A 13,040-nucleotide genomic window follows, 5' to 3' on the forward strand; every position below is an offset into this window, starting at 1 on the left:
AGAAAAGTGGAGATAAGACAAAAGGACTAAATGTTGCCAGTTTATCACTTCATTGAGCGCCTTGTGTGGAAAACGAAACGGTTGGGTAGATAAGTTTATGAGTCAAGTGAGTTCGAGTTTGCTCCGTGCCATTGGCACTGGCTTTAAGTTTAGTTGGGCAACATTACGTCATTTTTCATCAATCATTGATTGGGAAATAAATTGTAGCTTTTGATTATAACTGTACCATTAAATTACATTGCAGTTAATTTAGAAAATGCATCTCCTTCTGCCCTTCTCATTAATTAAGATTAATAAGTTTTGAGCTCTTCTCTGCGCTTCTCATTATTTTACACTCCTACGTTTTGAGCTCTCCTCTGCGCTTCTCAATAATTAGCACTACTACGTTATGAGCTCTTCTCTGCGATTCTCAATAGTGTGACTTAAGCTACTGTTTTCTCAGTTACTTTCCAGTTTCGGAAGTGCGTTTTTTCCCCCAAGTTTCCTACGTGACGTGGCAAAAATTACACTTGGATCTGTGTTTCCAAGCAAACAATTTTCGAATGCTTCTGCGTTTTTTTGTTTTTTTTTTTGTGTTCCTTTGATGGCCCACCGTTTTGCCACCTGTGCCCCAACTGCATGTGTGTGTGTGTGTTTGTGTGTTCGTGCCAGCGGCAACATCTCTCGCCTGTCGCCGTGCATCAGAAGGAAAAAGAGCTGGTAAGAGCACCTGGTTACGCCCCCTCGCTGAGTGAAGTTGGGTGAGAGGGCGGCTTAACAAGTATGAAAAGCCAGGACATAAAATTTAAACAAGCTGCTGCAACAATCGTCTGCGTCCAGACCACTGCCCCATCTCTGCACTTTTGCGTACTTTTTCCCAGCATTTCTTTCGCTGTGGCCTGTGGCTTTTCCTCTTGTAGGTTTCGTTTTCATAGGCGGACCGTTGAATTTTTGAAGCGTGTACGCGATTTTTATGCCATTTCTTTTTTGGTTGCCCTGCACAGTAACCATCTTTTCTCAGTCTTTCATTTTTTTTCGCAACGGAAAAGAGGGTGGCGTGGCCATATTGCCAGCACTTGGCGTTGTGCTGCATGCGGCACATGCAAAACCACAAATGATAGCAAAGTTGAGCTGGGTGCGTGTGGCTGCCCCAGCGGCGGCATCAGCAGCACCCCAATCACGACTGCAGATTCGGCGACTCGGAGGCAGCGGGCGGAACCAGAACCAGCACCAGAACCAGAACCAGGATGAGGACCCGACCCCACACCAGGACCAGGAGCAGTACCAGGAGAAGAGTGCTCTGGCATTCGCCGTAGCTGTCGCACTTTCAGTAATGTGACACTTTGGGCCATGGCATGTGGCAGCTGCAACAACAGCGGCAACGGAGCTGCAGCAGCAGCAGCAGCAACAACAACCGGAACCGGAACAACAACAGTGCCAGCTCTTTAGCCGAAAAGCTAAATACACGCTTTAAGCATGCGGATAGACAGCGAGTTTTCTGAGGAAATGCATGTCTGAGCAGGCGGTTCGATCGATAAATCAAATCGCAGAGAAACTAAATCACTGCGAGAAGAAGAAGTGCTGCTCAAAAGAAGCCATTTGTAATACAGCCACGCCACATATTTGATATCTAGCTTCTTTAATAATATATAAATAATTATTTTCCATAATACATATACCATATATATATATGTATAAACCATAACTGACAGGATTCACTGTAGCGAAAGCGTGCAGCAATTCTTTTAAGTGCGCGCAAATTCAAGACTTCTTCTTCTACTCGCTCTTTGCCTTCATGAAGTGTCAATGGGAATGGAAGTGAGAGGCGCCGTGGGTGGAAGGAAGCCAGCGAGAATGAAGTCCAAACAATTTATATTAATCATACGCAATGTGGTGCCAAATTGTTCCGGGCATAGCCAGCACTTAAGGAGGTTCCACCTCCTCAGCTCCCATCTCCTGATCTCCTGCTCAGTGGCATTATCTTGGTGGGTGCAGTGCAGCAGCAAGGAGAAGAACGCAAGACGACGATGATGATGATGATGACGACGACGACATTTGGAGCAATTCGCGGACAAAGTCAAGCTCTTAACGCATGCAGTCGCAGGACGAAGGATGCGAGAGTGGCAAAGGATGCGAGCGATAAAAGCGCCGGCTAAAACGGATGCTGTATTATCCCTAACGACCAGCATATAAAAATAAATCCCCAGCCGAATGCATAGAGGAATCGGATCGGACCCGCAGTGGGCGTGCCCAATTGGCCTATAATTTGTTGGGCATGAGTGCACTGCGCGAAATAGCTTGGCTAATGGGTAAATCTGATGCACAAGCCTATCTGAAGAGGTTTTAAACATGTTTATCTAGACTTAATGTGCTGCGCTTTATTTTTGGCATTTTACAGCTTAGCAAGTATTATTCACAGTGCACTGCTGTCATATGGCCTCAAATGCACTGCAGGCTAATTAAGCCGAGTGAGTAAGGACAATTTGGGATGACAAGTGCATTGGGTTAGAAGGATTATTAATTGGTGGCCAGACAAGGAAGCACTTTGCACTCGATTAGTGTAGAGCAGATTACACATGAGTGGAGTACCACAAGGGTCGACTTCTCAGGACTATATGACTTTGGCCAGGGAACAGGGACATAAAGGATCCTTTGCATAATCAAGCCGCTCTCTCTGTGTGTGTGTGTGTGTGTGTGTGGCTATTGTGGCATAAAGTTTCAGGTCTCCTGCGTCTTATGCCCAATTAAGCAGGCCGCAAAAAGCCGTAGGATCGTATTCACATTTTCGATTCATGGCTTATTTACGAAAATTTAATTAAAACAAATGACCATTCCTATTTATATTTGATTCTGCGCTGTAACACGCACGCACGAAATAACTAATTAATTGAATTTGATATTTTCACTGTGGCGAAAGCACACAAATTGTAAATCAACAATTTATCTCTAACGGCATCTTTACCAATATCGGCTAAACGCAATAATCACCAAATGTTAGATATTGAGTTGAAAATTAGTTGGCCAACAAACAAATCAAATCCTTATTCAGCTAACTAAAAGCGTTGAGCCATTAAGGCTAAACTCTCGTTAACCACTGGGGAGAAGTCCTGCAGTAAAATTTAATAGTTCCCAGGGAAGAGCATTTCAGACTGGGTAGTAAAATGCCGAGTTTCACTACAACTTTTCTAAATCCACACAAGCTCTTAAAGTTTTAGAAGTCCTAAAAAGAGTTTTAAAATAATTAGGGAGAACCCATACTATTAGGAGGTAAATTAGGTCGTCTTCTCAGTTTGATAGATGTTCTAAAACGGAACATATCGTATAAAATATTAAATGTACTTACAACTCAGCAAGAAGAACTTTAGTAATACCAAACCCTTTGCCATTATATCTTACTAATTTTAGATTTAATTAATCCTGACCTTATTAACCAGCGAATACAATAATAAACCAATACGCAGAAGTTCCAACAATCAAGGCCGATTTCGGACCGAGAGCGTTCTCTTGTTTAATGTGATTAGGCTCCTAATTGGTTCAATCAAAGTGTCTTCAGACTTAATTAAATGCTCCTCTCTGGCAGCCATTCAAAACAAATCCCAATAATCGTCGGAATAATTACCTATCCATGCCGGCAACAACACAAACACATGAGTCGACTGGACTGACTGACTGACAAAAGTTTTGCAAGCGGTAGCGAAAAAAAACGTTGATTATTTAAGTACTTAAACGTGTTTTCGTTAATGAGCTACGAAATAATTCATAAAATGCCAAAAAGGCTGAGCACAAGCTCCCTCTAATTTCTCCTCTGGCCTGCGGCATTTGAAAATATTCCTGTGCGAGTATTTACTTAATCTGTCTCCTTTTGCGGGGATGCCCCTCTTCACTCTTCCCTCTTCCCTCTTCCGTCTGCGAATCACACAAATGAAAAATGCCTTTATTTACTTTTGATTATCTGCTTATGGACAGCACGAAAAGCACAACAACAAAAGAGGCAGAGGAAAAGCGTTTGCAAAAAAATACGGCAAAAAGCTGGCTCCTAAAAAGCGCCTATGGTTTTGGAAAAAAAATGCAGCAGTTGCTATGAATTTAGTGGCAGTAAAATTTTATAGTAAATTTCAATAACAAAAAGGTACCACGAGTTAAAACTTTTACAAGAGGCCGAATTTGTTGTACGCTACCAAAATAAAAATATTAGAAAAGATTACTTTCTTAAAAGTTAATTTACATATAGTCTTCTTTAATGATTGAAGAAGTTGTGTGTTTTTCTTTACTAAATTTTACTCTAGTGTGAAAATATTTAATGTTATTATAGAAGGAAAATAGATTTCTAAATTTTACTCTAGTGTGAAAATATTTAATGTTATTATAGAAGGAAAATAGATTTCTAAAGTTCAAAATAAAGCAAATTTAAGGAGAAGTTCAGAAACAAATAAATAGACAAACAAACGGGAAACAAACGGTTTATGGCCGGGCTTAAATATGGACCATTTGGCCGTCGACGCTGGCCAACAAACGAGGGTGGTTTCCACAATTCACCTCTGCGAACTTTGCGAGCCAACCACTTTATGGGTTTTTGCCCTTTTCGTTTTTTTTCTCTTTGTTTTTGGCTGTCAACGCTGCCTGTCGCGGTTGTAAAATCAGCGAAATGTTAGCACTCAGCCAAAAATAAACAAAAGCATATTTAGATGACAATCGCAAGGGTCGAGGGTAAAGATACTGAGTACTTTGTAAGGCAAATTCAGCCAAGTTATAAAATATGTTTCCGAAATTAAACACATTAAAATGTGGTATTGTATTGTAGACAATCTATTGATTACTAATAAATAATGGGAAATCAGGAGGATGTCTTCAAATAAGATGTACATTGCTTTGTTTCTGTTGACCCCAGTTAATCTACCCCAGCGTTTGGACTTTGCGGGGTACTGCAAACAAAGCCGCACCTGCAACACACACAAAGCACACATACTCCAGCCATAAGCCACGTGGCACACACACACACACACTCACTCCTATCGGGGCTATAATTTATGTCTAAACGGATGCAGCAAAGTAGCAAAAGCAATAACAAATGCAAAAGCACGGCAAGAGCAATAGGTTGCAAAGTGTTACCTTTGGCCGGCGGCTATTTGAAGTGTAAACGCATCTCATCGGGATGATAAAGTGGCTAAATATCGATGGTGCAACAAGTTATGGGATGCCCCCCCCTTGCCAAACGAAAAGAGGCACATTCGAATGTGTGGCACTTGCAATTATTATTGTATTACTATCGTGTGCTGGTGCGATTTAAATTGGTTTTCAATGGATGAGGAATCACAGCAGTGGGGCGGATAGCTAAGCATATTGACATGCAAAAATGTATAGCATACATTTTGGGGCGACCCACACTGCGTATGAGTGAGGCAATTGCTTGCCAATCGGATTACTCATACGCAGTGTGGGCACTCCGCTTGTTTGCGTGTGGCTCTCACCCCCGCACACACACACACACACACATACACACATTTTGCGATTTCCACAAAATTACATTTTGCAGTTACAAGTGGTATAAATAAATTTTACGTTTCGAAATGTTTGTCAGTGCGGTCAGTCCGCCTTTTTTCCCATTTGCCCGCCGCATCCGCCCCTCATTCCTCATTCGAAATGTTTGTGTGACTTTTGTGTAGCTGTTAAGTGGCAAAGCACACATACACACACACATAAACACACATGGGAACACACAGTTAACTACATTTAAATTGCAATTTTCGCAAAGCAAACCAAACAGTTTGGACGACATATCATTGCATTTATCTCAGTTATACATATGTGCCAATTGTAATATATATGCCTCCATTCGCAATTGACAAGTTGATAGTGGCTTATATTATACATATATAACATGAAATTCTCTAAATTCGTTCGCTTAGCAATTTTCAGCATGGACATTATTTGGAAAATCTTTGATTGAAATGGAAAACTTCAAGTGACGCTCATTGTTCATTAAGTTATCATGAACACGAAACTGTTTTTGGGTATTTGGCCAGCTCGAAAACCATTTAATATTGAAGTGTGCAGCTCGAGGGGATTTTATTTTGTTTGCATATGGCGAACGATTCATATTGATGTGATTATTCCACGAGCAGAATTCTATATTTAACAGTTGACCAAATAATAAACTAGTACGAAAATAGCTTAGTTCGTAGGAAGTGGAAACTTCATAATATTTTAGTATTTGTATTTCGGCTTCCCAACGAATTTGTTTTCATTTGATTAAATTTATCAGAGAAATTAGGCCTAATGATAGAACATATCAAAGTTAATGATTAAATTTTATAATTTGGCTAATTCAAAAATCAAAGAAAATTCAAAAGGTAAATGCATTTTCTTGATTTAAATTTATTCAGTGGTTATAATTAGTCTCTCTTCGTTCTGCTGCAAAAACTAAAATCAACACAAAACTCATTTATAAATTTAATTTACCTATTTTTGTCAATTTAGTGGTTAATATGTGCCTTTGCATTACCACAATTTGCTATTGAAATAATTGTTTAATGCTCCCTTGCTGCTTATAAATACAAAGCGCTTGATTCAATTATCCACACACCGCTGCCATTATAGCCGATTTCCCCTTTTCCAATCAAATTAAATATACTTGCGGCTAAAAGCTTTGAACTGCCACAAACACGGGCCAAACACTCAATTGTTTTGTGACTACTTAGAGCACTCAAATTGCTTTTCTGCCTGCGCCGCTCTGTGGAGAATTGGCAGGCTAATTTCCATTTTCCAACTGCGACAGCGACAGCGGAAGCAAAAGTGATTGAGTCGTCTGACGACGATTGTCGCATTTCCAAGTGCTCGCTGGTCAGTGGCCACCAAATGAAGAAGAAGAGGAAGAATCACCCCCAGGAGAAAGTATCCACACAAGCACTCACCATTCACATAGGCGGCAAAGTCAAAATCCTTGTTTGGTCGCTCTCCGCCATCAATTCCAATCTCCGATGGCTGCTGCTGCTGCTGCAGATCCTTGCCCGCTTTCGGCGCGGAAATGGCGTCATTTCCGGCCGCCAGGGTTGCCACCGCTAGACTCAAACCCAAAATCAGAGTCGCCAGCGACATTGTCTTGGTGCATTTGGGCCTGCGATTGCGGTAGCGGCGGCACTGCGCCGCCATGCCGCCTACTAATTGCACGCACACGGAAGCGGAAATAACACGCGGTTCGCCGGGGGGAATACTGTACTTGAACAGCAGGCTGTTGGGCTGCAGGATATGGGATATACAGGACCCAACTTTCCCAACTACAAGAGAACACTGTCAAAAAATCAAAAAACAAACACTAAACACCAAACACAAGCGAGCCGGCAAAGCCTCCGTATTTTGTGAGTTCTGTTGTGTTTCAGTTCTGTTCAGCTGCTCAGCTTACAACGCGTAATTCGCAAGCCGGCCACGAAGGATATTCTCGGGTATTTCGGTTGCCGATTCTAGCTGCCGCTGTCGGTAGTTGCCGCAAGGACCTGCTGCCTGGCCAACGTGCGAGGCGCAATTGAGCCACCAAATGCGCTGGCATACACTCATATAGCCGTGTCAGTCGACAGTTGCCAACTTGCAACATGCCGCACATGCCGTCAGGAGCCGAACTTCTGTTTTGGTGAATGGGCCTCGCCATCGGCGAAATCCGAGTACTATTACGAGTTCCACTTCGAGTCCTGTGTGTCGCCCGACGCCTGCGCCTTTCCGCCTTTCCGCAAATCTGAAATCACCAAATCCGAAACGACGAGACGACGACAAGGGGCACAAAGGTGCGCGGCAGTTGCAGTTGCAGTTGCCAGAAGTCACTTGCAGTTCATTTGTTTGGCTACGTGACGCAAGTTTTTCCGAGGCGGGGTTGCTTTTCCAAAGGGTGTTGGGTGCTGCTGCCCTCGAAAATAAGCAGTGGGAAATGGAATTCGGAGGGATAATGGATAATGGTCAATGGCCATTGGCAAATCGAAATGGCATGCACTTCGCTGTTGTGTTTTCCAAAATCGTTTTTAGTGGCCACAATCCGCCAACTGTTGCTGCTCGATTTCGCCGCCGATCAGCAGCCAACTGGTTGAATTGATAACTGAAACTAGATTATGAAAATGTCAATAAAATATATAATTTATTTAAGTATCTAAATAAAATCTTATAAGTAAATAAATAGAATTTTATATTTTCAAAGGACAATTGTATATGGAATTAATACAAATTTAGTTGCAGCTTATACCATATTTTATTTGAAGCTTTATTTTGTTTTTTCAAATTATGCGGATTGTGTTTGTGTTTTTTATACCCGTTACTCATAGAGTAAAAGGGTATACTGGATTCGTTGAAAAGTATGTAACAGGCAGAATCAGCATCTGTATCAGGATCAATATGATCAATTTGGATATGAACAGCAGCAGAAGCAGCAGTAGCCACTGTTGCAGCAGTGTGACCTGTGACCTGTGGCCCTGCGGATCACGAGCAGTTGGACATGATTGCCATGGCCGTTACTGTTGTTGTTGCTCCTGCCATTTGGGCCACGATTACGGGCGGACACTGATGTTGCTGCTGGGCTTAACTGTTGCCACTGTTGCCACTGTTGCTACTGTTGCTGTTGTTGCCGGATGCAGTGCATCGATTTGCATCGCAATTGCAATTGCAATTTCGCAATTTGCCGCATTCGTATTCGTATTCTCCCCGCGCCGCCTTTTCTTCCTCTCTTAATTAAAACATTTTGCAGTTGATTTGCGCGGCTGTGTGGTAATTTGATTACCGCTCGCCCCTTTTGGGAGTTTGGGCGTCTGTATCTGTATCTGCATCTGTATCTGCATCTGTATCTGTATCTGCATCTGTATCTGCAGCTGCGTTAACGACTCATCGACGACGCGCAAATATCCACGAAATATCCGTAAATATCCCAGCATATTGGGGCTTAAAAATTCAGCATTTTTTGCGAAATGCCAGAGAGGGCGGCATTACTGCAAAATAGTAGGCAACATGCAAAGGTAGATCCGCCTGTGTTGCACATAATTAAATCAATCAATGGACAGCGGGAGCATTCAATATTTGCTTTTGCGCTGGCTTTTGACAAAAAATCTATACTTACATACTTAATGATTTTACATCATTAATTGAACGAAAGAAAACCGTTTACAAAACTCTTTAGAAACTATCATAACTCAGCTAAAGACTATCATAGACTTTTGATTAGGGATTGAATATACATATGTATATAGTACATACTTAAAGGAAATATCAAATGATACCACAAATTCTCTTAAATAATAAAAATGAAGCGTCTTTTATACATAGCAATTTCACATTACATATTGCTGCGCATTGTTTACTGTTGACATTAATGGGCAGCCAAAAGCAGAAGCTGATCTAATTAAAGTGGCCAACTTATTGCGATGGACTGCCGTTGGCAGCTCATTTTCATTGTTATCTCATTACGTATTATTATAAGTATGATTATTATTGCTTTGATTAACATTGTTATTGCGACAGCAACAGCATCAGCATTGGCCATGAACTGACGCCTGGACAAAGCGGCGTATGCTTGATGCGATCGAGTTGTAACTTCCACATTATTTCACCGCTCGGCCATAATGCTCTTTTGGCCATTATTGTTGCTCACTGCCGCATCTGCCCGTCTAATTGTCGAGCTCCGCTGTTGTTGCTCGCTGCTGGCCTAGTCAATCCATGCGTGGCTGGCTTTCAGTTTACAGTAACAGTTTTTGGCCCATTCGACGACGAAGGCCATGTTGCACCGAAGGCTGCAACGCAACCCACGGGGCGCTAATTGAATTTGCTGCCCCCGCTGGCCAATTGCGGTCCAGAAATTGAACAAAGCCGCGCATTGCACTGAAATAGGCAGAAACCTCGAAAACAAAAAGGCGCAACTAGCAGCCAAACAACTGCTGATGATTCAGATTCTGGCACACCCTTCCTCCATTCGGGGTAAACATATTTGTTTACTTCCGTTTGCCCGATTAAACAACACTGCACTTTCATAAGAATTTCTCAGACAAATGTATATTTCTTGCAATATTATGTATTAGTAACTATATCCAAATCGAATGCCCTCTTTTTGCAGGGTATCAAAGCACGAGCAGCGTGCACAACAGGCCGCTCTCGGTGGCAGGATGTGCGAAACGGAGTGATGATGTGGCAATTTGTTTTCGGCCAGTTATGCATCATTTGGGCGACAGGGCGGCGCTTGGCAGTGGCAGTGGCAATGGTAATGGTAATGGAAATGGTGTATGACTGTTGGTGGAAGGATTGCGGATTGAGGGCGATGGACGATGAACGATGGACCAAGGACGAAGGACGATGGGCATAGGTAGGCAATTCGATTTGACGGCGCACAATTTCCGGCCGCGCCCGGCACTGTGTTCCTCATTACAAGCGAATAAGCGCCGAGTCCTTGTGGCCAGAAGCGCGTGCCGCCCACTCAGCTTTATTCGCACACACGGAAAACTTTCACAATTAGCGGCCGGATTCCGGCTGCGATCCTGCTGGATATTTCCGGACTACCGCCGTCGCCGCCGGCAGCAGCAGCCGCAGCAGCTCCTCCGCGGATAATGTGCGCCCAGGAAGATCTCGCAGGCGGAGCAGTAATGATTCGTTGTCCGGCAGCCATTCCACAAATACGGACACAAGCAAGCGCAGCAGCACCAACTCAAAAAGAAATGCATACATGGATATGAGTACAAAGTTCTTCAAAGTTCCAGGTATGTTATTCACATACAGATAGATACTCTATATAATTTCATTAATTTATACGACATACTTTGGCTCATCATTTTGTTCATATTTAGTGTTAGGTACTTGCAACTTAATTATCTCTTTATGCAAAACAATATTTGGATTAAAAGTTAGTTGAAGGGGGAACATTTTCAAACTAATTTCAAATACCATACTCACCCAAAAGTGCACAAGCAGAGGGCCCAAAGCTTGGTCCGAGCATTTGGTGACCTCTTCAATCGGGTCACGCCCCGTTGACCACAAGCCGGGCACACGATGTCCATCGCCTGGTTGCCCAGCTTGGGTTGCGGGCTCAGGATAAAGAAATCTGGCAATATACAATTGCGAAATATGCAATGGCATCGGTGTGAGTTTCATAGTTACTTCTCACAGGTGGCATGGCCTGATGATGCTCAGTGTGATGGTGGTCCGATAATCCTGCCGATTGCACGCTCTCCTCGTCCTCAGCTTGGGGCATCTCCTCCACCCGGGACCTCAGATGTTGGGGCTCCGCGAAGAAGGTTCTTCGACGGCCGTTGTGGTAGTCCAAACTATCCTGCATCGAGGACGTTTGCATCGCATCATCGTAGGTGGGCGGTTCCGATGGCGACAGGGACATTGGGCGCTGTTTCTGCAGATCCTGACTGGGATCCTGGCCTTGGAACAACATGCGGTGCTTCTCTTCGGCCATGACAAACCCTTCTGTTTGCTAAGTTTTGCCCTACGATGGCTTTTATTCCTTTGCAACAATCAAAAAAAAAACCATGTCTCATAAAGAGCTCGTCCAAAAACAGTTGTTGTTGATAGCGAAACATTCTCGGCCAATTAACCAGCTGCCAGCAATATCAACGAGTCACAAATGGAAAAAATCCACAGTTGGTCGAAAAGAGTTTGAAATGGAAATGGTCTAGATGAATCACCTGCATCGTCGTTGGAGAATATTGTCAGCTTCCGTTTCATTTCCTGTTCATAACTTTTGCAATATGTGCTGCTGACCGCTTGCACTGCCACAAAACGTTGCAAATATTCCAAAAAGCACTTAAATACTTTTAATTAAAAAAAAAAATGTTCTCCACATTTTTTCCCATATTTAAAAGTATCTCTTAGAGTGCCAAGTCCTAAATAGTAGTTGCCTAGAATAATGTGAAGCAATATTTCTTGCATAGAGTTTTCCCCAATGTATTCGTGTTTGCGTAACCCCACGTTCATTTTTTGTTTTTTCTGTTTTCCTTCAAGTTTTTCAATATTTTCCAACCCTGTCGTCGTGAGTGGAAAAATGGGAATGAAATTCTGCTTGCCACTTTGCATTTAATCAACTTTATCGCATGCATGTAAATAGTATACAGGCGCAAATAAACTAAACAGGTACGAGTATACGAGAAATTATAATGCAAACTTTCATTTGCATATGGATAACTGACATATCTGAAATGGGTAAAAACATCGCTTTCATTTTACAAAAAAAAATGCTCTATTTTATATAGCTTAGACTAACATTTATCTATGTCTATAAAATCTGATGTTATTTTAAAATATTCCTCAACTTTTCTGGTATTAAATTTACGTGTTTAGTTTGCTTTAATATTGTTTATGAACTCCAGGGTGTTTTTTGCTTACTCCTGTTGTTCCGCCATCTGCCATTCAAATGGGAATCGGGTTTTTTTTGGGATCGGGGCACTGGGAGCTGTCGCTGCATAAATTTGCAGTCCATTTCAAGTTGGCTCATCGCTTTGATGTTTGATTTATTGCACGCTGGCTGGGGGGTCTACAAGGGGACAGGGGATTGAATAGGGGTCAAGGGGTTAGGGGGCTAGGGGGTTAAAGGGCTGGAGTGCCATGGCGTGGGCTTATCGGCCAACATGCCAGACAATTGTGAATAGCAACTGCAATTGAATGTGACAGTGGCGGCGTCGATGGGGGGACTGCGTCGCGTATCAGGTGCTGACTTGGATAAATGAATGAAAAGGGGCAAACAAATCTGTGAAGGGTTCGCATTTGATTATCCTGGATCCTGGCATTGTTGGCATTTGGTCTATTTATGCACTGTAAGGGTCAGTTATTGCGGAAGTAAAAGGAAAAGAGTGGCATTTGTATTAGATTATTCCAAATTTATTCCAGGCAGTCTATTAGGTTAATTAAAATGGCCACATTTAAATTAGGAGCACTCATTTGGGCCACTTCTTACTTGGGATTTCGCATTCGATCGACTGAATAAACTGCTAGCTTATTCCCACACATACCGCCTATAGCCATCTCTTTCTCTGCAGTAGCGCCCTCTCTGTCGCACTGATTGCGGCTTTGGCTGGAAATGTGTGCAAATAATATTTCGTGTA

The 13,040-nt window shown here is 42.6% G+C and overlaps 2 protein-coding genes across 2 annotated transcripts in view; both read right to left on the reverse strand.

The window, feature by feature from the left end:
- Nucleotides 1-7,128, reverse strand: part of LOC122624439 (myb-like protein A) — a 36,647-nt gene extending 29,519 nt beyond the window's left edge. Inside the window, exon 1 of the mRNA XM_043803975.1 lies at nucleotides 6,891-7,128. Within this exon, the coding sequence (XP_043659910.1) occupies nucleotides 6,891-7,128 (238 nt within the window). The remainder of the gene's footprint in view (nucleotides 1-6,890) is intronic.
- A 2,919-nt stretch (nucleotides 7,129-10,047) lies between these two features.
- On the reverse strand, nucleotides 10,048-11,398 carry LOC122624574 (lipopolysaccharide-induced tumor necrosis factor-alpha factor homolog). Its single transcript, XM_043804212.1, has 3 exons — nucleotides 11,092-11,398; nucleotides 10,888-11,035; nucleotides 10,048-10,641 (listed from the first exon to the last, which is right to left on the reverse strand). Exons 1-3 carry the CDS (start codon nucleotides 11,396-11,398, stop codon nucleotides 10,494-10,496), a joined length of 603 nt encoding a protein of 200 aa, XP_043660147.1. The 3' UTR covers nucleotides 10,048-10,493.
- Nucleotides 11,399-13,040: the final 1,642 nt, after the last annotated feature.

This window comes from Drosophila teissieri, chromosome X (assembly GCF_016746235.2).
Source record: "Drosophila teissieri strain GT53w chromosome X, Prin_Dtei_1.1, whole genome shotgun sequence".
NCBI classification, from domain to species: domain Eukaryota; kingdom Metazoa; phylum Arthropoda; class Insecta; order Diptera; family Drosophilidae; genus Drosophila; species Drosophila teissieri.